This window comes from Lagenorhynchus albirostris, chromosome 17 (genome assembly GCF_949774975.1).
Source record: "Lagenorhynchus albirostris chromosome 17, mLagAlb1.1, whole genome shotgun sequence".
NCBI classification, from domain to species: Eukaryota; Metazoa; Chordata; class Mammalia; order Artiodactyla; family Delphinidae; genus Lagenorhynchus; species Lagenorhynchus albirostris.
In genome coordinates this window covers 57,517,440-57,539,540 of record NC_083111.1, presented here as the reverse complement: position 1 = coordinate 57,539,540, position 22,101 = coordinate 57,517,440, and the positions used below count along the sequence as shown (strand labels likewise).

At 33.8% G+C, this 22,101-nt stretch overlaps 1 protein-coding gene across 3 annotated transcripts in view; it reads left to right on the top strand.

Annotated features, from left to right (window-relative positions):
- The window catches only part of CSMD3 (CUB and Sushi multiple domains 3), a 1,076,690-nt gene that overhangs the window by 536,780 nt on the left and 517,809 nt on the right, over positions 1-22,101 (top strand). For all 3 annotated transcript variants that reach the window (XM_060127236.1, XM_060127235.1, XM_060127234.1), the window contains one exon: positions 818-930. In XM_060127236.1, coding sequence (XP_059983219.1) covers positions 818-930 — 113 coding nt within the window. The remainder of the gene's footprint in view (positions 1-817; positions 931-22,101) is intronic.

Here is a 22,101-nt window from a genome sequence, read left to right as displayed (position 1 = left end):
CAGTAGCCAGGACATGGAAGCAACCTAAATGTCCATTCACACAGGAGCGGATAAGCAGATGTGGTACACATATGCAATAGATTACTACTCAGCTATAAAAAAAAAAAGAATGAGATAATGTCATTTGCAGCAACATGGATGGACCTAGAGATTGTCATACTGAATGAAGTAAGTCAGACAGAGAAAGACAAATATCCTATGATATCGTTTACAAGTGGAATCTAAAAAAATTGGTACAAATGAACTTATTTACAAAACAGAAATAGAGTCACAGATGTAGAAAACAGTTTATGGTTACGGGGGGTGAAGACGGAGGAGGGATAAATTGGGAGATTGGGATTGACATATACACACTACTATATATAAAAATATAACTAACAAGGACCTGCTGTATAGCACATGGAACTCTACTCAGTACTCTGTAATGACCTATATGGGAAAGGAATCTAAAAAAGAGTGGATATGTGTATATGTATAACTGCTTCACTGCTGTACAGCAGAAACTAACACAACATTGTAAATCAACTAGACTCCAATAAAATTTAAAAAAAGAAATAAATTAAAAAAATAAAATTTAGCATCTTGCCTCGGGGATATGAAAGATCTAACCTAGTTAAACACATAAAATAGTACTTGTTTATAATAAACCTTGATCACTAAATTATGTTGTTTGTTCTAACAACACAGTCTTATAAGTTTATCTGACAGCTGTTTGCTTCTAGCCAAGAAAGTATTGAGAAACACATCTGTCTCATAATTGGCATACAGAGGGTATTTTAATAACCCATTTCTCCCTTCTTTGTCCATCCGTTTTTAGGCTGACTGGAAGCTTTGTGCCAGACTTGATAGTAAGCATGAGTAGCCAAATGTGGCTGCACCTTCAAACAGATGAAAGTGTCGGATCTATTGGCTTCAAGGTTAACTACAAAGGTAATGATAAATTGCTACTTTGGGAAATATGTTATCTTAATAAAACCAGAGAATACTTTTAAATTCAAGTTTAATTGTATCTATAAAATAAAAGTTTCCCAGCATATAAGAATGTATTTCAACAAAATACTTGCCTCTTTAAATTAACTATAAATGTTGATTTCACTTTAAATAAAATTGTTTTTTTTTTTCCCTTTAAAATGTGTATATTTTGCATACCTAATCTCTCCCTCAGTCCACTATACAGTGCCTGTGCTTTAGGCACTCTGGACTCCTAGCCTTTCCCAGAATAGACAATGTGATTTTATAAACTTTATACAAATTGCCTGGCAAAAAATCTACTAATTATTAAATACTTAAATACAAAGTAAAGACTTAATTTCTTAAAGAATCCAGGGTACCAATTATTACTATTTTTATTTTGTAATTCGTCAGTGTATCTCTCAGATCAAATACATGATATCAGTGTTCAGATTATCAACTCCTATGTAAATTACAAATCACAAAAGCTACTGCCTATCCCAATATTGATAGTTTTGCAGATTAATGATGAATTACATGTGTGTAACACAATCTTTTGTTTTAGTTCCATTTATAAGAGATAGATGCAAACATTGTGAAATCATATCTTTGACACACAATTAACTTTTTTAAATTAATTAATTAGTTTATTATTTTTGGCTGTGTTCGGTCTTCGTTTCTGTGTGAGGACTTTCTCTAGTTGCGGCAAGCGGGGTCCACTCTTCATCGCGGTGCACGGGCCTCTCACTATCGCGGCCTCTCTTGTTGCGGAGCACAGGCTCCAGACGCGCAGGCTCAGTAGTTGTGGCTCACGGGTCTAGTTGCCCTGTGGCATGTGGGATCTTCCCAGACCAGGGCTCGAACCCGTGTCCCCTGCATTGGCAGCAGATTCTCAACCACTGCGCCACCAGGGAAGCCCACAATTAACTTTTTTTAATGTCAAATAGAGACAGTGGATATACAGGTATACACACAACGTACATATTAGAAAAGCAATTTTTAAATTCTGACTGAAAATATGTATATGTTATTAAGTTAAGTTAAATTCTATGCTTTAAAAGATAAAAATGTGAAAGAGACCATCAGAAAGTTATGCTGCTTGAATTTATTTTTTCTATTGTAAAAGTCATTATTCTCTATCTTATCAATTAAACAATGGATTATTAAGTAGACAGAATTCTATTACTTGCATAATAATAATTTTTAAACAGACTTTATTTTTTCAGAGATCGGCTTGCCATGCCTTTGTGTCCTGGCACGGGGAAATGAATGCATGATGTTGTCAGGGAGACAGGACACATGCATTCTGTGTTTTTAACTTGAGACTAAATTTGATACTATATTAATTTGAATAGTTCAGGAAATCTTTATAAATGTCAGTTTAAAAAAATAAAAAGGTTAGCCTGATTATGATTTAAATATATTCTTCCTCCATTTAAAATCCACATCTATCTCCAGTAAATAAAACAAAGTTACAAAGTTTAAAGAATGGTTAGCTTCTGTTGCAAATATCTATGTCTTGATTGTTTTCTTTTTCCTTACTTTTCCCCTGTAAATTATAATCCTCTTGGCTTTTATTATTTTCTTCACCCTAAGAAATTTAAACTGTTAGAAAGTCTGGAGTGATTTAAACCTTAGAAACTGTATTAATCATTAACGACAATGCTTCAGCAAAGAACGCAGTTATTAAAGCTCACGAACAGTTTAGAGCCGCAGGGGAGACCTGTCGATATTTACAACTCTTGAACTGCTCTCCATTCCACTGCAGTTCAAGAGCTGGAAGTACCTTGTAAAGTAGCACAATTAAACATTATTTTGTTTTGTTTTCTGCTCAGATTTCAACAAATAATTTTAAAATATATGTACTGCCTAAGGATCTGCTATGTGCCAGCTACTGAATGAGTTGTTGAGTATAGAAAGAACAGCCAGGGACTTCCCCCGGTGGTACAGTGGTTAAGACTCCATGCTCCACTGCAGGGGCTGGGGTTGGATCCCTGGTCGGAGAACTAAGATAGGATCCTGATCACCACGTGGTGTGGCCAAAAGGAAAAGAAACAACAGCCGGATATTTTCTCTCTTAGGAAGATCATAATATAGTGACAGAGAAAAATATATCCAACTATCCATATACAGATATCCACCAAAGTGAGATTTGAAACAAACCAACCCAGGACATTCTTAATGAATAATTCCCTTATTCTTTCCCTCCCTTCAATCTGGTCTCTTTCAGTCTAACATCCACACTGCTAATGATGATCTCCCAGCAGCAGGGAGGTGATCATATTACACTACAGCGTAAAATGTTTCCAAAATTTTTATTGCCTAAAGATGAAGTGCAGAAGCTCCACAGATCTTATCTTCCACCTTTTTTCTCCCTACAATCCAGTTTTATAAAACGATCCATAATTCTCTGAACCCAGCAAGTTGTTTCACACTTCTCCTTACACTCAATAAATTCTATCTGGATCCATATTCTATTTCTAACTCAGCATCACATCACTCATACTGTGAGACAATGTTCAAATATTTCTTCTTCTGTGAAGCCTTCCTTAACTCCCCCCATTACAAAAGAACACTTACTCTGTTTTATAAACGCTGTATCGTATATACTACATAACCAGATGAAATGCATCATATTCATCTTTATATTTCCATTAGCAACCCCCGGCTATATCATCATAGGTAATTAATGATTGTTCAGTAAAGCTGAACAAATGAGTTGACCTATATAATATGATGTAATACAGGGTAAAGTGTGTCCTCAAAAGTTTAGTTTTCCTACTGTGAAAATCGTGTTTTTGCATCCTCCATAATATAAAACCTGAGCTCAAAGTTGAAGTAGGGTTCATTTTGAGAAGTTTCAAATTTTGATATGCAGATAACTTTAGCAGCTTCGCCTACTAAAAATAATTTTCATAATTACCATGCTCTCTGTTAAGTAGTCTGTTGGTTCTAAATGGAACACCTGCTAAAAATACTTCCCAGATTTGATCTAAAGATATATTTTTCTTATCATCCATAGATTTTGCATGAGATAGCATTAAAAGTGGATCTCCTGTAAATTAAAATTTTGTTTTATTGTACATTTTGTCTTTGAGAGTAAAAGAGAACTTAGCTATAAAACCACTTTGTCATTTTTACTCAAAGGTAAATATTTAGGAAATTTAATTTTTTTCTATGGCTATAAGTCTCTTCATATCCTTTCCTGGATTAATTTTGATTATTTATATTTTGTTAGAAATTTTTCTAGGATATAGATAATAGTTTTCAAATATTGACATTTCATACATAGTTTATTTTTTAAAAAACTTTTCTTAAAAAATTAGTAAAGATATCTTATCCAAATTATTTATGGCATAAATTAATTCAAAAGAGTAAATACTTTTTCTCACTCTGTTTGCCAGCATCTGCTTTCTTGCTTGCCCAGCAATCCTTCCACTTTCTTCTAAGAGCTGAACTACTTTAGGCTTGATGAAGTTTATCTCTTCCACTTCTGTATGGCTCTATAGGTTTGGGCTGAACTAATCAAAATTCCTTTTGATATGGTTAACAGTTTAGGATCTGGGGCAATTGATACAGATTGCAGGTGAAAGAAACTCTCTTTTCTGAGGTGGTATATTAAGGGTTATTTAACTTGGTGCCTACTGGTGGTCAACTTTTGTTGCCGGCAGAACCAGCAGATAGAAAAAATGAAAAACAGTATTGTAGAAAAAATTGAAACTCCTAAGTGCCTGAAGGGAATACTAGACCTTGGTTTTCCAATTGTATAAGGCTATAAATTTTTCCTTGTTTAAGCCATGGTGAGTTCAGTTTATGTCACTTATAGCTAATTAAGCCCTGATTAACACACTTGCCATCTCTTTGTTATTTAATTCTTTCAACATAGAAAAAAAGGGAAGATCTATATTACAGTTCAATGCTTGCAGAATCAGATATATTTCTTTCTTTATTTTAATTTTTTTTTTTTAGGGTGGAAAAACACCATGGATGGGTCCCAGGGACAATGTGTACTCATAGAAAGGAACAGTTATATTTGAGAAAGTAATATTCAATACATTCTTTACTTTTTTTCAGGAAAGGAAACATAGAAATATTAGAGTTCTGTAATCACCTTCTACTAACAGTGTACATCCATAATGGGCAACATTCTTTATTAATCTTAGGACCTGTGCCTTACTGCCATTATTTATGAATTAAATTTTGGTCCCAGTTGTTTTTTTTTTTTTCTGAATTCTCAAATCATATCATGAGATTATTGAGATGTTTTGAAAACAGCATCAATTCATTGGTTCCTACATGGCTAATTATGACACTGAGACATAATCTTGTTTAGTGATCACTGAAATCATGTTGCAGGATAATGGAAAAAAATATGTAAAATGTTTTTGATTATTTTCTCTTTCTTAAGATTTCTGTTATGAATACTTCAGAAATTGACCCACATATATACAGTCAGTTGATTTTCAGAAAAGGTGCTAAAGAATTCAATGGGGAAAGGATATTCTTTTTTTTTATGAGTAATACTGAAACAATTGTATACCCACATGCCAAAAAAAGCAAAAAAAAAAACCCAAAAAACAAAAAAACCCTCAACCCTCCCTTAACTCACACAGTACACAGAAGTTAACTTGAAATGGATTATAGACCTAAATATAAGAGCTAAAGCTACAAAACTTTTGGGAAAAAAAAAAAAAAAAAAAACTAGCAGAAAAGCATAGTTAGCTTGCCTTAGGGAAAGTTTTCTTAGCTAGCAGACCAAAAACATTATATGCTATAGACTAAATGTTTGTGTCCCCCCACAAAATTCATATGTTGAAGCCCTAACCCTTAAATTGATGGTTTGGAGGTGGAGCATTAGGGAGATAATTAGACTTAAATGAGGTCATGAGGGGGAACCTACATGATGGATTAGTGACCTATAAGAAGAGACACCAGAGAGCCTACTCTCTCTCCTCAAGTACTCACAATGAGAAAAGGCCATGTGAGTAAACAGAGAGAAGGTGCTTGTCTGTGAGCCAGGAAGAGGGTCCTCACCAGAACCTGACCATGCTAGCACCCTGATCTTGAGCATCCCAATAGAGAACTTGTATACAGAGTATATAATGAATTTTAATAACTCAATAATAGGGTAAAGAAAATAATCCAATTTAAAATTGGTAAAAGAACTGGCCATCCACTTGACCAAAAAAGAGATACAGATGGCTCAAAAGCATTTGGAAAAAATGTTCAACATCATCATCATAAAGGCAATGCAAATTAAAACCACAAGGAGATACCACTATGTACCCACTGTATGGTGAAGATTAAAAGTATTGACCTGCCGAGGAAGTGGAATAACTAGACTTCAAACACTGTTGGTGGGAACATAAAATGTTATAATCACTTTTGAAAACAGTTTGACAATTTCTTAAACAGATACCTACCATACGACCCAGCCATTTTGCTCCTCGACATTTTCCCAAGGGAAATGAAAGCAAATGTCTATACAAAGACTTGTATAAGTATACATAGCATATATATTTTTAAAAATCTCCCCAAACTGGAAGAAATTTAAATATTTATCCATAGGTGAGTATATAAACAGAATGGGGTACTACTCATCAATAAAAAGGAAAAATCTATTAACATATGCAAAACATGGATAAAGATCAAAATTATCATGCTCAGTGAAAAGAGCCAGACCAAAAAAAAAACAAAAACAAAAACACAGTATATCCTGCATAATTCTATTTATACAAAATTCTAGAAAATGCTAACTAAAACTCGTAGTAACAGAAAGCAGATTATTTTTGGGGCATTGGAGGAATTGATTACTAAGGGGCCAGAGAAACATTCTGTGGTAGATAGATAAATGTTCATTACTTTGGCTATGGTAATGATTCACAGGTGTATACATATGTTAAAATTAATCAAACTGCACCTTTTATATATGGTCAGTTTATTGTTTGTCAGTTATACCCCAATGAAGCTGTAAACAAATTTCTGTGCTAACATTACCAAGTAATTTTTCAAAATGAATACTAATATAAGCTGTTTTATTTTTAATGGTATTATTATTTTGAGAGAAATAAGAAAAAGATTATGAGGAAAATGTTTTGATAGTTTTTGACAAGAGGGCAAGAACAATGTTTCATTTAAAATAACTTTAAGTAGAAGAGAGAATAGCATGTTCTCGGAATTTATTTTTGAAGTGCTTAAGTGGTTGTACTTCGCAGATTTCAAGTTTTTCTTTTTTCTTTTTAGTAGGTTGAGGTATTACAAACAAGAGTGTCAGTGATATAATAGAGATTATAACAAGGTAAATTTATACCCAAGGAGCAAAAGAAGTGCTGAAAATTGCATTCATTTTTCTGTTTTTTCATTAAAACATTTTTAGTCTTAAGAAAGGTGGTACAAAGTAAAAATTTGTTATAATCAATTACTTATTTCTTAATCCTGCTGGTACCTGCCTAGGAAAACCTGACTTGTTCTTGTGAGGGACTGAGTTTTATTTAAACTGAACACATTCTTTTTTTTCTCCAACTACATGAGATTTTAAAATTTTGTTCCACTTATATGATTTTTTTCCATCTCTTTATTAGGATATTTCTCCAAAATCACCATTCGTAGAATCCCAAGATTAAGCCTTGTTATATTTCTGATTAGAGTCAGTTAAAAAAAGAATTAATCATATAAGGATATTTATATAGTGTAGATATACAATGGTATCTGGCAAAAGAGCTAATGGTGTGTGTAGGTTTTTGTCCTTTTAGTTAGTACAGTGAAACAAAGATTCTGCACAATCCATCATTATACCCCCATAGTACTTACCACAATTCAAATGGATGGTCCAATAAATATATCAAACTGTAATCTGCAAAAAAGCTCACTGAGATTAATGCTAAACCAAAATGGCTTTTAGTATTAAAGAATTACTATGTTATTAGCAATTGATTCTTTTTTTTTTTTTTTTTTTTTTTTTTTTTTTTGCTTTACGCGGGCCTCTCACTGTTGTGGCCTCTCCCGTTGCGGAGCACAGGCTCCGGAAGCGCAGGCTCAGCGGCCATGGCTCACGGGCCTAGCCGCTCCGCGGCATGTGGGATCTTCCCAGACCAGGGCACGAACCTGTGTCCCCTGCATCGGCAGGCGGACTCTCAACCACTGCGCCACCAGGGAAGCCCTAGCAATTGATTCTTAAATATTTAATTTTAAAACTATACTTTAAAGCAGAAAACTAATAATGAATGAATGATAAATAAAGATCTTTGGAGACTTTGTTAGAAATTTATGAATCCCCCAAATCTTCCCACGTGTTGTATTTCTTAGTTTTCCAATGCTATAAAATCAAATTAGTGAAATAAAATTATGTAAGGCACAGTTATATCATTTTTTTAATTTATAAATATTTCCTATTTCCCCATATCCTGTTCTTTAACTCAAGTGAATTCAATTTAATGAGATCAAAGTCATCTAAAGAACATATTTAGATGATGATTTAACAGACTCTTAAAATGCACTCTGTAAATAATGAAAATAATTTTTAATTATACTGAAAAATAAACTTTTTAGTTTTTTAGGAACTAAATTATTTGTAATATACAAACATAATATTAACGTGTTACAGAGATATATTTCAGTGTTTGTGTGATTAGATTGGAATCTAAGTTCATTTGTATGAATAACTATTTTCCTCTAAGGTATGCCATGTACATCACTGATTCAATACTTGCTGAAAGGAAAGTTTATCTTTAAAACGGGCTTGGACAAAATAGTCTCTGCATTTACTTTGAGTTCTAACATTCTTTTATTAGATTTGGTAAATTAAATATTGATATGTTTATTATACGGTCCAAGAATATTACACTCAATATCCATTCCTTATAGTAAACTGATACGCTATCAGCGGGACATGCTTTGTGTGAGTTCTCAAGATAAACTCCTCTCTCAGAATCTCCTCCAGATGTGACACCTCTCTATCTGGTGGTGGTCTGCTAACACAGAACCAGTGAGCCCCCTTGGATTTTCTCATTATTGTCTTTTGAGATATTTCTTCTCTTCATATCATTTTCATTTTCTTTAAGAAATCTTGTAATCTGTTAAAAGTGTTTCTCTTTCTTGGAAAAACTACTAAGTAACACATAGTATTATATGTGGGATTTTCATGATAACATTTCAATCTGCCCTCAGAATAAAGACAACTGTTAAGTATAACCCATGGAAACTTTACTAGAATAAGTATTATTATTTTCATTGTTGCTTTTTATTAGCTTAAAGGATTTATTCTATTTTTACATTCAATACATCAAGTTTCTTCAGAAAACTACTGCTCCTAAAATATTCAATTTGACTTTATCACAGTCTGCTGTGAGGACTAAGCTTTTTGTTTCTATACCCCCAGAATGAGAATGAGTGGCAGTAGAATATTAAAAGTCATGTCTATTTAAAAATATTCATTGAGTTTCAACTATGTGCCTAGGCATCATGAAGAGGATAGGGTACATAGCAAAAAATAAGAGACTTAGTCACTGCTTTCAGTCTAATGGGACAAAGACTGACAGTTAACAAATAATTGTAAATGTAAAGAGTGCTAAAAATGAAAGAGAGAATGTGCTTTTGGGAGACTATAACAAGACACCTAATGCAGGCCTCGAGGAGACCTTTCCTGAGGAAGTGAACATGGACTGAGACCTGAAGCTGTGTAGGAGTTACTGAGGCTGGAAGCTGGACAGCATGACCAGTGTGTATAGATGACAAGTTACATTTGAGGAGTTGTTAGAATTCCTGGATGTGTAGCAGAAATGGAAAGAGAAAAAGCTATGGTGTAGTCCTGGATAAGACTGGAGAGATGGGAAGGAAGGAGCAGGTTATGCTTTGCTGCAAAAGACACATATGAATCTGTGAGACTGAAAGATATTCATTTTCTCCATGGAAGCAAAAGATCATTCCACCCATTCCCAGGTAGACAGCTTTTCCAATTTCCCCCTTAGGACAGGGACTAGTATTTACTTAAATAATGGAATCATAGAACATTGGAGCTGGGAGAGACTTTTGAGGTAATTGAATCAATTATACTCATTTCCTCCAAGATGAGGAAATTGAGTCCCATAAAGATCGATTTTTCTCACAGTCATTATAGGCAGTGCCTGAGCCCAAAGTGGAACTATGAGCTATTGCTTCTGAGAGGGTCACTTTCCCCTGTACTACATTGCTTCACACTTCATATTTCTCCATAGATCCAAGGTATATATAGTTGGCTGATTGACAAATACACTTTTGTAGGTTGTACAGGGCCTTTATCAAATAATCTATAATCATCACAATTTCTAATCAAATTAATGTGTCTTTTCCCTCAATGCCAGTAATAATTTAATTTTATACATATTATATTCATGGTTATTCATTGTATCCACCTTAACTGGGGAAGATATTTCAAATGAAAGTGAAGTATCAATGCAAGTAAAAGAATCATTGGAGACTAAAATGTTTTTCCTTATCTGTTATAAGCAGAAGGTAAGATGTGAGATATGTGAGGTATTTATATTTTAGAACTTGATGTTTAATGGCAGAGGAGAACAAAGTTATTTGTTTGATTAAATAAAATCCCAATGTTATTTTTGCTTATCTCAACTGAGAAAGAAATCTTGATTAAACCTATCAGAACTAAAACTATTCAGAATTTTGGAATAGTGCCAATCTGACTATGTGCAAAGAGGTACCTGTTTATATAAATTGTTTTCTGAATGTGGTACTATATCATTTCTTGGACACAGTGGTAATCTTAACCATTCTCAAACTCATTAGCTTATACAACAATTATTTATTTTCACAAGTCTGTGCATAGGCTGAGGGTGTGCTGATCTAGGCTGAGTTTGAATTCATGCCTCATTCATTCTTCTGACACCAGTGCCCTAGACCAGATATGGTGTTTTCTTGACAATGACAGAAGTGCATAGGATAAAAATTCAACCAAACAGACATGTTTAAAGATCTCCTTGCTTCTTGTCTGCTAAAATTCTTGTCTGCTAAAATTCATTGGCCAAATCAAGTCAATTGGCAAGCCCAGATTTAAAGAGGTAGGAAAGTGAATTCCGCCCAAAAAAGTGGGGGAAGAGAGTAAATGTTTTTAAACAATCTAGTTTGCAACAAGTGCTAACTCTCTCTCTCTATTTATATATAAAGTACATATACATATATAGGCAAAAGGTATATATATACACATATATACATATATATATATATAACCTGTGCTTTTGTCTGTACCTGGCCACCACCAACCAGATGACCAATGAGTGGTACAGAGGTGACCGAGCCTGGTGCCAGCATTGTCCCCAGGTAGCTCCCCAGGAGGAAGCTCAGCACCACAACAAAGCCCAACAGGAAGACAATCCTCGGGAAGGTCAGGAATATACATAAACACACACACACACACACAGACACACACATACATACATACATGGTTGACTCTTGGACAACACGGGTCTTGAACAGTGCAGGTCCACTTATACAAGGGATTTTTTCATTAATAAATACTAAGGTATTACACAATCTGTGGTTGGTTGAATCCATAGATATGAAAACGCAGATACAAAGGAACCACATATATGGAGGAACTATCTACACAAAGTACCAACTATAACTTATACTTGGATTTTTTTTTACTGCATGGAGGGTAGGTGCCCCTAACTCCCACATTATTAAGGATCAGTTATATATCTTCCACCCTCAATAAGAAGACAGTTTAGTTTGGAATAAAGTCACATATGCTGATCGTTGCAGTGGTCTAAACAAGATGATACAGAACTGGACAAGGGATGTTACTTCTGAAATGAAAAGTTAAGGATGAAGTGGGGATTGAAGTTAAGAGTTCTCTCTGAAAAGAGAAAAAGAAAACACACCTTAATGACAGTATATAAAAGAGATATAGCAAGAAAATATATAAAGAAATGGAGGTGCTCATAGTAGTCAAAAACCTGCAAAATATATTTTGGCAAGAAAATATATTTCAATGCTGTTGTGTATATTGTTCCTCATTGTAAATATCATGCATGTTTACCAAACTTAAATAACTCCCGTGGTATCTTCATTTCATGTCAACTTTTAACAGTAACATAAGAAGGATTGGAACATCTATAAAAATAATAATAAGACTTTCTATTGAAAGAAAAAATGGAAATATTCTGGCAAAATATACCAAATGAATGTTGGCCATCAGGGCATTTCCCATGTTTAATAATAAGGTGTGATGATATTCAGGTATTAAAAGCATGAGATTTTGAGTCAAACATAGTGTTGAATTTAGGTTTGTTGACTTCTGAGTCAGACAAAGTGTTTATTTCAGGTTTGTTGCCTGCTCATTGGACACCTTAGGGAAGTGTTTTAATCTTTTGAAGTCTCAGCTTCCTCATCTGTAAAATGATAAGAATGAGTTTTTACCTTAATGGAATGTTGTAAGAATTAATGAGAAAATGTACTTAAAGTCTTATATTTATAATATTATTATTACACAGAAAATATATCTATTATATAGCTACATAAAATACCACATTTTATAAAGTTTTTATTTTTTCACATCATGTGGATTACTCAAAAAATTTTCTATCATATTCTGGGAAGTGCAACATTTATTTAGTTTGTCTTCAAATAAGTCAAACATGGAAGAATATTTTAGTGTGATTAAAATAGAACCCAGGGCTTCCCTGGTGGCGCAGTGGTTGAGAGTCCGCCTGCCGATGCAGGGGACACGGGTTCGTGCCCCAGTCTGGGAAGATCCCACATGCCGTGGAGCAGCTGGGCCCGTGAGCCATGGCCGCTGAGCCTGTGCGTCCGGAGCCTGTGCTCCGCAACGGGAGAGGCCACAACAGTGAGAGGCCCACGTACCGCAAAAATAAATAAATAAAAATAAATAAATAAATAAATAAAATAGAACCCAACTATTAATAACAGAATTTGAAGTTAAAAATACATTATTGTTTATGCTAGCACCTTCTAAAATGAAATACTTTGGTATAAATCTAACAAAATATATATAATACCTATATGGTGAAAATTATAAAACTCTGATAAAAGATGCCAAAGAAGAACTAAATAAAGAGATATTCTATGTTCATGAATAGGAAAACTTAGTATTGTCAAGGTATCAGTTTTTCCCAATTTGTTCTATAGATTCAACACAATTCTAACCAAAATGTCAGCAACTTATTTTATGGAGATTGACAAATTGATTCAAAAGTCTATATGGAGAGGCAAAAAAGCAAACCAAACAAAACAGAATAGTCAACTCAGTTTTGAAGAAGAACAAAGTGAGAAGACTGACATTACTTGGCTTCAAGACTTATGTAAAGTTACAGTAATCAACACAGTGTGGTAGTGGTGAAGGAATAAACAAATAGATCAATGAAACAGAATAGAGAACCCAGAAAAACGATTCACTGATCTGTGCTAAGGAGCACAGGCAGTACAATGGAGCAAAGATGGTCTTTTCAACAAAAGGTGTGGAAACAACTGGAAACCTACATGCAAAAATAAAAAAAATAAATAAAAAAAAGGAAGGCACAGACCTTACACCCTTCACAAAAATTAACTCGAAATGGGTTGTCAACCTAAATGTAAAATGCAAAACTATATCACTACTAGAAGATAATGTAGGAGAAAATCTAGATAACTTTGAGTATGGTGACGACTTTTTAGATATAGCATGAAAGGCACAACCCATGAAAGAAGTAATAGATAAGCTGAACTTCATTAAAATTAAAAACTTATGCTCTGCAAAAGACAACATAAAAAGAATGAGAAGATGGGCTACAGAATGGTAAAAAACATTTTGCAAAAGACACATCTGATAAAGGACTATTATTAAAAAAAACACAAATAGTTCTTAAAACTCAACAATAAGTAAATTAACAACTCAATTTAAGAAGGGTGTGTACCACTACACACCTAGTAGAATGGCCAAAATCTAAAACAATGACAAAACCAAATGCTTATGAGGATGTGGAACAAGAACTCTCATTCATTGCTGATGGGATTGCAATGTGGTACAACCACTTTGGAAGACAGTTGTCAGTTCCTTACAAAATGAAACATATTCTTAAATATATGATTCTGCAATCACACTCTTTAGTATTTATCTACCAAAATGAAATGAAAACTTATATCCACACAAAGACTACATATGTATATTTATAGTAGCTTTATTTGTAATTATCAAAACTTGCAGCAACCAAGATGTTCTTTAGTAGGTGAATGGATAAATAAACTGTGATACATCCGGACAATGGAATACTATTCAGCCCTGAAAGAAAATTTGCTATTAAGCCATACAAAGACATGGAGGAAACTTAAATGTGTATTACTCAATAAAGGAAGCCAATCTGAAAAGGCTATGTACTGTATAATTCCAGCTATATCTCTTTCTGGAAAAGGCAACACTGTGGAGATAGTAAAAATCTCAGTAGTTGCCAGGAATTGTGCTCTGAATAGACCGAGCACAGAGGACTTTTAAGGCAGTGAACCTATTCTGTATGATACTACAGTGATAGATACATGTTCTTGCACACTTGTCAAAACCCATAGAATGTTTAACACCAACAGTGAAATCTAATATAAACTCTAGACTTTAGATGATGATGTGTCAGTGTAGGTTCATCAGTGTGGTACATGGAGTGGGTGAGGCTGTGTGTGTGTGGTATGGAGTAAATGGGAATTCTATGCTTTCCACTCAATTTTACAGTCAACCTAAAACTTCTCTAATTTTTTTTAAATTTAAAAAATAATAAGTTAAAAAAAATGAAACCCAATAGTACTCCCAAAGATGTCTAGAAACAGTTATAAAATGGTAGTATTTTATATTAATAGAAGTATTTGAAATCTTTTTTTCTTTAACATTTATTTATTTAGGCTGCACCAGGTCTTAGTTGTGGCATGCGGGATCTTCCTTACAGCATGCAGACTTCTTAGTTGTGGCATGCTGACTCTTAGTTATGTCATGTAAACTCCTAGTTGCAGCTTGGATGTGGGATCTAGTTCCCCAATCAGTGATTGAACCCAGGCCCCCTGCATTGGGAGCTCAAAGTCCTACCCACTGGACCACTAGGGAAGTCCCGAGTATTTGAAATCTTTAGGTGTTTTTTCCCACTGATTGGTTTAATATTGTTTTCTAATTTGGTCTACTATTCAGTTCCCATGGTTACTTTCCAGGCTAGGGGGAAAAAAAAAAAAGAAAAAGAAAGAAAGAAAAAAAAAAACTTTCTAAGGGCATCAGCAGGCAGTATATTCTGGCCAGTACCCTCTACTGTCATCCATATTGATTGTAGGTTTCACAACATCTCATACTACATTAAGTTCATTTCAGAGAAAAACTTTGACTCAAATTTACTTGAAAAAAACACTCAAAATAATAATATTATCATTTCTGCTTGATATATCCATTGTAGTAATAGGGAGATGTAATATTCTCTCTGTCTTTTAATTACATAATGAAATCAAGTCACCAGTTTGGGGCATTTTCAAAACAATTCCTCAAATAGAAGAAAATCTGTTTTATTCTGTTCCTTTGAAGAACAAGAGACATTTTGATTAATCTTTTCATAAATATCTTGATTTACACTTTTTGAAATAATCGTGTTGTCTATGCTCACAAATTTTATGGTTCTTAAATCATCAACAACTAATATTTGCACCCATCTGCATATGAAACTATGCAGATATCTAACTATGTTAGATAATTAAATGGACACCCTAAACAGGATGAAATGACTCATACAAATATAAAAATTCAAATAACACATACACTGTAAAATAGAGTATAAAATAAAGAATTAAATTGGCAGCCAATATCTATTTACATTAGGCATATTTTTTTTCTTGTTTATGCTTTGTGTGCTATGAAATTATGTGGGAAGGGAAATATCTTGCTTCTGTTTAAGGGAAGAACCTACCAAAGCCTGGGAAAGTTTTCTGAATTTTTACACATATTTAAAAGATATTGTATGATCACAACATTTGTGTATCTTTTTCTTTCAGAGGGGGGAAGTACAACATCTCCAAATTTGGTCAGAAAAGATGTATAACCTTCTTAATTTTTGTATTTTTTTTAGCTTAAAATAAGAAAATTGAAGTGGAAACATAAAATACCAACTAATGTGCAAAGGCTGTTTACATGCTAAATCATCAGATCCAAAGCCACAGTTATGTTTAGGGTCCTTTTCCAGAATAAGTTGGAAGGTCAATAAAAACGTAGGATGAGATTTGAAATAAAATAAATTATACTGTCATCAGTCTTTACACCAGTGAATCAGCTAAAAATCCTTACCCATGAGTTTATTTTTCAACTAGCCCTGTCTCAGAATTAACAGACAAAGGCTTCTGAGGGAAACATAATGAAACAATGTAATATTCATTGCTCTAGGACTGAAGCCTAATTTTAAAATTAATTTAAATGTTTATTAACATTCAGGAATATATAATAGGATTTTTGGTCAAGCTCACACTGCCTCAAATCTGTTGCTCACAATGTGTTTTAAGGCAATACTCCCATCACCTTTTGATCTGAAGATAGGAGATCGAAGTCCAACTAAATGGAGAATGCAAGACATCCTACAAAACATGCCTACTATAATGAGATTTGGAAATCTGACCTAGCCTAGATGATGGGATTTGGACAGCAACATACCAAAGATAAATGAAAACAAATAAATTATGTCTTTCTGAAAGACATAAAATTCAAATTCTCATCACCTAAGTCTCAGCCAATTTGAAGTTTATATTTAAAAGCTGATCCTATTTTCCTAAGAAAAATAATTTGGTGGAGTGTGTGTGTGTGTGTGTGTGTGTGTGTGTGTGTGCATGCACATGCACACAAGCGTGTGTGTATGTATTCAATATTTGGCAAAATTGATAGGGGAAGAAAACTAAGAAATATGAGTCAATAAAGGAGAAAAATGTAATAATGATAAAAGAATAGTCACATGGGTTAGAACACTGTTTTATTGTATCCAGTGCACTCCTTTTGATAATGTAAATTACAAGAGTATGGTCATTGTGCATACACAGTGCTGCTGTTATGCCTCCCATAGTTTAGATAAGGAGCCAATAGGAAAATGGAAATTGGACTCTCTTACTCTCTAAAAGATAAGCTGACCTCTGCAAATCTACTCTCTCCATATGTGGCTTACTTGGAACTGTCAGGAAAGGCACAGTATTAACATTGCTTGCATACCAATTATACACCAAACATCATGCTAGAAGTTGGAAATATTATCATTTAATCTTCACGTATGCAAATAATTTCAGTATGTTAAGTGCAACGTTTAAATAATCATGTGACTTGAGGTCCACTCAATTGTCAATAATAATCCGTGCATTTTGTTTGCCTCTAACTAGTTCTATAATGAAAAAGTCTATGTGAATATTTAAATATATTAATTTATTCACAAACATTTATATAGCAATATTAAATATAAAAGAACAATGGTTTTAGTTTACTTCAAAAAAACCTTTAATTTATAAATTATTCTTAAGAATAGAAGTAAAAGCTAAGGAATTAAAAATTATAAATGCTTTATTTAGTGATACGTTAAATTATAATTTGTATTCTTCATCCATGTATTCATTCAATTAACATTTGTTCAATACCTCTAGCTTATAGATTTACATTATGAGAGTTGCTGTGGGCATGAACTCTTCTTTTAAGGCAATCCCTGCCTTGTCAGTTAAGAGGTAGACATAGACATAAACAAATAAAAATGCACTGTCTTGAATGTAATAATAGAGGCTTGTACTAATCACAGTGATAGCACAGAGGAGAAAGTTAATAATTTGACAAGGGACAAGGTATCAGGGCAGGCTTTAGATAGGAGGTAATATCAGGTCAACAAAGTTGGAGATGTATGCACATCCTAGACAGAGTAAAGAGCATAGGCAAATGTACAAGAATCCTGAAACACCTGGTTGAAAGGGGTCAACTACAAGTGGTTATTATTTCTGAAGCATAATGGTAAGAAGGAAATGGCACCAGCAGATGAGACAAGAGATGACCTTGAGGCTATAGGTAGACTATGAAGGGGTTTAAGTAGTGGGTAATATTCTATTATTTATATTTGGATAAGATTATTCTGATAATTGTAGAGAAGAGAAATCAAAGGGAAAAGTAAATTAAGCTATCAATCATCCAGAAAAGAGATAAGCCCAAACCCAAAATAATGGCAAAAGAGCTTGTAAGAAGACTGTAGAATCTGGAGACCTTTCTGGGACAAAATTGGCAGACCCCGGAATCTAAACAGATGCTGTGAGAGTAGTGTTGAAATAGAGGGGATAATCAAAGATAACACCCAGCTTTCTGCTTGAGTGACTGGTGAACAGCTGTGACGTTAAGGAAATGTGTTGCAGGGAAGAAGGATCTGATGTAAATGTAGGGGAATAAAATACATTTAGGCTTGTTGCATATAATTTCACGATGAGACATCAAATTGGAGCTGTTAATATTGCAGCTGGAACTCAAGAAAAAGATCTGTGCTCTTTATTTGGGAGACTGGTTCTTTAGTATGGTAGATTCTCGTGGGAAGATTTGAAGAACAAGTAGTTACTATCAGCTAAAATGTAGTGATTATAATGTACATTAGTATGCTATAGAATAAGGTCCAAAATCCAGAAAGGCATTTATAAACTCTTGGTAGATTTGGTGGTAATTAGGTAACTGGAAACTCAACAATGCACACAAGTGTCCCTGAGAAAACTGTAAGACATGGGATCATGGAGAGCCACCATAAGCAGGAATAGATATGCTGTCAGGTATCAGAAGTAAATGACTAATGATGGGTTTGAATGCAGAGAAATATATCGGTATGGAGCAGAGGGGAGAATTAAGGATGTTTGGGTTTTCATACCTGATGGCTTCTGTTTTCTTTAAATTAGGAAACAAAGTGCGCTTAGAACATTTACAATAAGAGGACAAAGGGATGAGGAGGGTACCAAGATGAATGCAGCTGTTCTAGCCTCACAGCACCTTAGATCCAGCGGTAACAATAAAGGCTGTCCTGCTTTCCTGAAAGCTCAAATGAAATCCTCCCTTTTTTTTTTGTTGTTGTTGTTGTCGTATTCGGCAGAAAATACAATATGTTATTATTCTATCCATGATTTCACCCTTATTTTAAACTTAGCTCTAAAATTAAAATAAATTTTTCACAATCAGTTCTTTGCCAAACTTTTTCCAGGCATCTCTTTGTTAGACAAAGCTCTGCTCTTAGTACATTCTTTAGAAGGGCACATGTGTACAATATTCTATCAGTTCTTCATGTTCAAGACTATATATATACAGTCTATACATGTATAATTTATATATATATATATATATTTTTTTAACTTGAAGGACAGCTTAGTTGGACATAATATCCTGTGAGTACATTCTATTCCCTTAACTTTCTTGAAAGTGCTCGTCCACTGTTGCCTTACTTTGCATGCTATTTTGGAAAACTCTGATACCAATCTCATTCTTGTGACTTTGTGAGTTATTTCAATTTACTGCCTGGAGGCCCTCAAGGATTTTTTTTTTTCTTTAAGTAAAAGATTCATTACAATTTTTTGTTTGTTTGAAAGATTCAGTCTTAGAGGTGACTGTAACCATGTTGGCTTTCACTGGCGCTGGTAGGTCTAGACTTGAAAGGTCAAATCTAGACTTCAGGCTTCTTTTATATTTGGAAAATTGCTTAGATTATACATGTAAATATACATTTTGTTCCACTGTTTGATTTTCTTCTTCAGGAGTACTAAATTAACTTGTGCTGTTTATCTGTCTTTCATTTCAACTACTTCCGCTTCTGATCCATTTTACTTTTGTATTTCATTTTCATTCACTTGAATTCATTTTCTTTTTCTTAACATTTTTATTGGAGTGTAATTGCTTTACAATGGTGTGTTAGTTTCTGCTTTATAACAAAGTGAATCAGTTATACGTATACATATATCCCCATATGTCTTCCTCTTGCGTCTCCCTCCCTCCCACCCTCCCTATCCCACTCTTCTAGCTGGTCACAAAGCACCAAGCTGATCTCCCTGTGCTATGTGGCTGCTTCCCACTAGCTATCTATTTTACATTTGGTAGTGTATATATGTCCATATATACACTACCACTCTCTCACTTTGTCCCAGCTTACCCTTCCCCCTCACCGTGCCCTCAAGTCCATTCTCTATGTCTCCGTCTTTATTCCTGCCCTGCCACTAGGTTCATCAGTACCATTTTCTTTTTTCAGATTCCATAAATATGCGTTAGCATACAGTATTTGTTTTTCTCTTTCTGACTTACTTCACTCTGTATGACAGACTCTAGGTCCATCCGTCTCACTACAAATAACTCAATTTTGTTTCTTGAATTCTGTTTTATTCCCTGCTTTTATTCAATGTCCTTTATAAAATTTTCATTTGAATCTTTCTCTCTTGGATTCCTTGTTTATTTATCTTCACTTCTAGTATAATGTTATCATTTTCTTCTCTTTCCTTAGTTAAATCAACTTTTGTTTTATTATAGACTGTCTTATGTCCATTTATAGTCCTACTATTTATTATCTGATTCAATGATGTTTTTAATATCCCTAGTTCATCATTTGAGTATATTTAATTTAATTTGGGGTGTTGTATTACAATTTTATTGAACTGCATGATTGTTTTCAGAGGAAAATTTTATCATCAAAAATGTGTTGATTCCCATTTCTGATTTATCACAGTAGTTTTGTATAGATGTGGTTTTTCTTATTTCTGTTCATTTCATGGACAGTATTCCTGGTTTGAGAATGCTCTCTCCTGTCCTCTTTTTTACAGTTTCTTTTATGGATGGTGTTGGTGGGGGTAAGAGAAGGATGCCATTTTGTTTCTCTCTGTTTCTTCAGGATTCTTTATTTTTTACTTTTTTTTATATAAAATTATTTTCCTTCCTTGCCTCATTTTTTTGTTGAATACTATTCTTTCACTAAATGTGTGTCTCTTTCATGATTATTGCTCTCTGAGACTGCTACTTCTAGTCCCACACAATTTAAATCCCCTTCATTTAATCAGTGCTGTTAACAATTAAGCCCAAGTGCTGTGTTTAGTATTTTGACACTTATTGTTTGACTTGCTCTTTCTGGTGATGATTTCACCTGTGCTTTGTTTATGTCCTCTGTGCCTTTTTACTCTTTTTTTTTTTTTTTTAACATTCTTAAGCTTACCTTCTTTACTCTGTGTTCACAGTCATGCAGTTGAACTCTGTAGGAATTTTTTTTCTCTATTTATAGACAAGTAGGAGTGCAGTATTCTGAAGGGACAGGTCATACATGGTTTTATTTTCATCCTTGGTTATTTATATAGTTTTTAGGGGCATTGAAGGGTAGATTCAGAAGCAGGCAGCCACCATTGTTCTCCTGACATAATCATATAGTCTTGACAGTTAGAGTTGACACAGATTTTGCAGGTCATCAGATTGAAAACTGTAACTTACAGATGAGAAAACAGGAGGTTAGAGAAGTAAATAAGTTGGTCAGAGTCAAATGGCTGTTTCAGGTAGGATATGACTGAATTCTGAGTTTCCTTACTCTGAATTCCTGTTTTCTTTCCCAATATAGTGTGTTACTTCTAAAAAAATAAATACAAATCAATAATTTTGGCATTGATAGGATACCTTAAATGATGAATGTCAAGATAACAATTGAATAATAAAATAGTGATAGATATTTTGGAACTAATTAGGTGAATATTTTCAGTACCTTTACAATGAGTGAGCAAGGCAACCCCCAATGAACATGAAACACCATTTACCTGAAGGAGGTGAGGAGTTGTTCTTGTTGTTTTTTAATGTACCTGAAATATGTTGAGAATTGAAAGACTACTTGTATTTCAGTAATATTTGCAGTAATTTGAAAACTACAACTGTGCTTGTGTGCTAAGTTATTATTAATAAAACTGTTCCACTTCACTATCTTCAATGTAGAACTTTCTTCAGGTAAAAATCTAATGTAAGTTTGATTCATTGTAGTCATTGGTTACACATGAGAGTAATAGGTTTAAAATACTATGCAGTGCTTTCTAGGTCATCAGTGTTATATATTTCTTTATTTTAGTCAGATGTTCATTAACTGTGGAAGGTTGATAAATGCCAATTTTATGTAAATAAAAACAAAACTATATATAGGTAAATATGTATGTGTA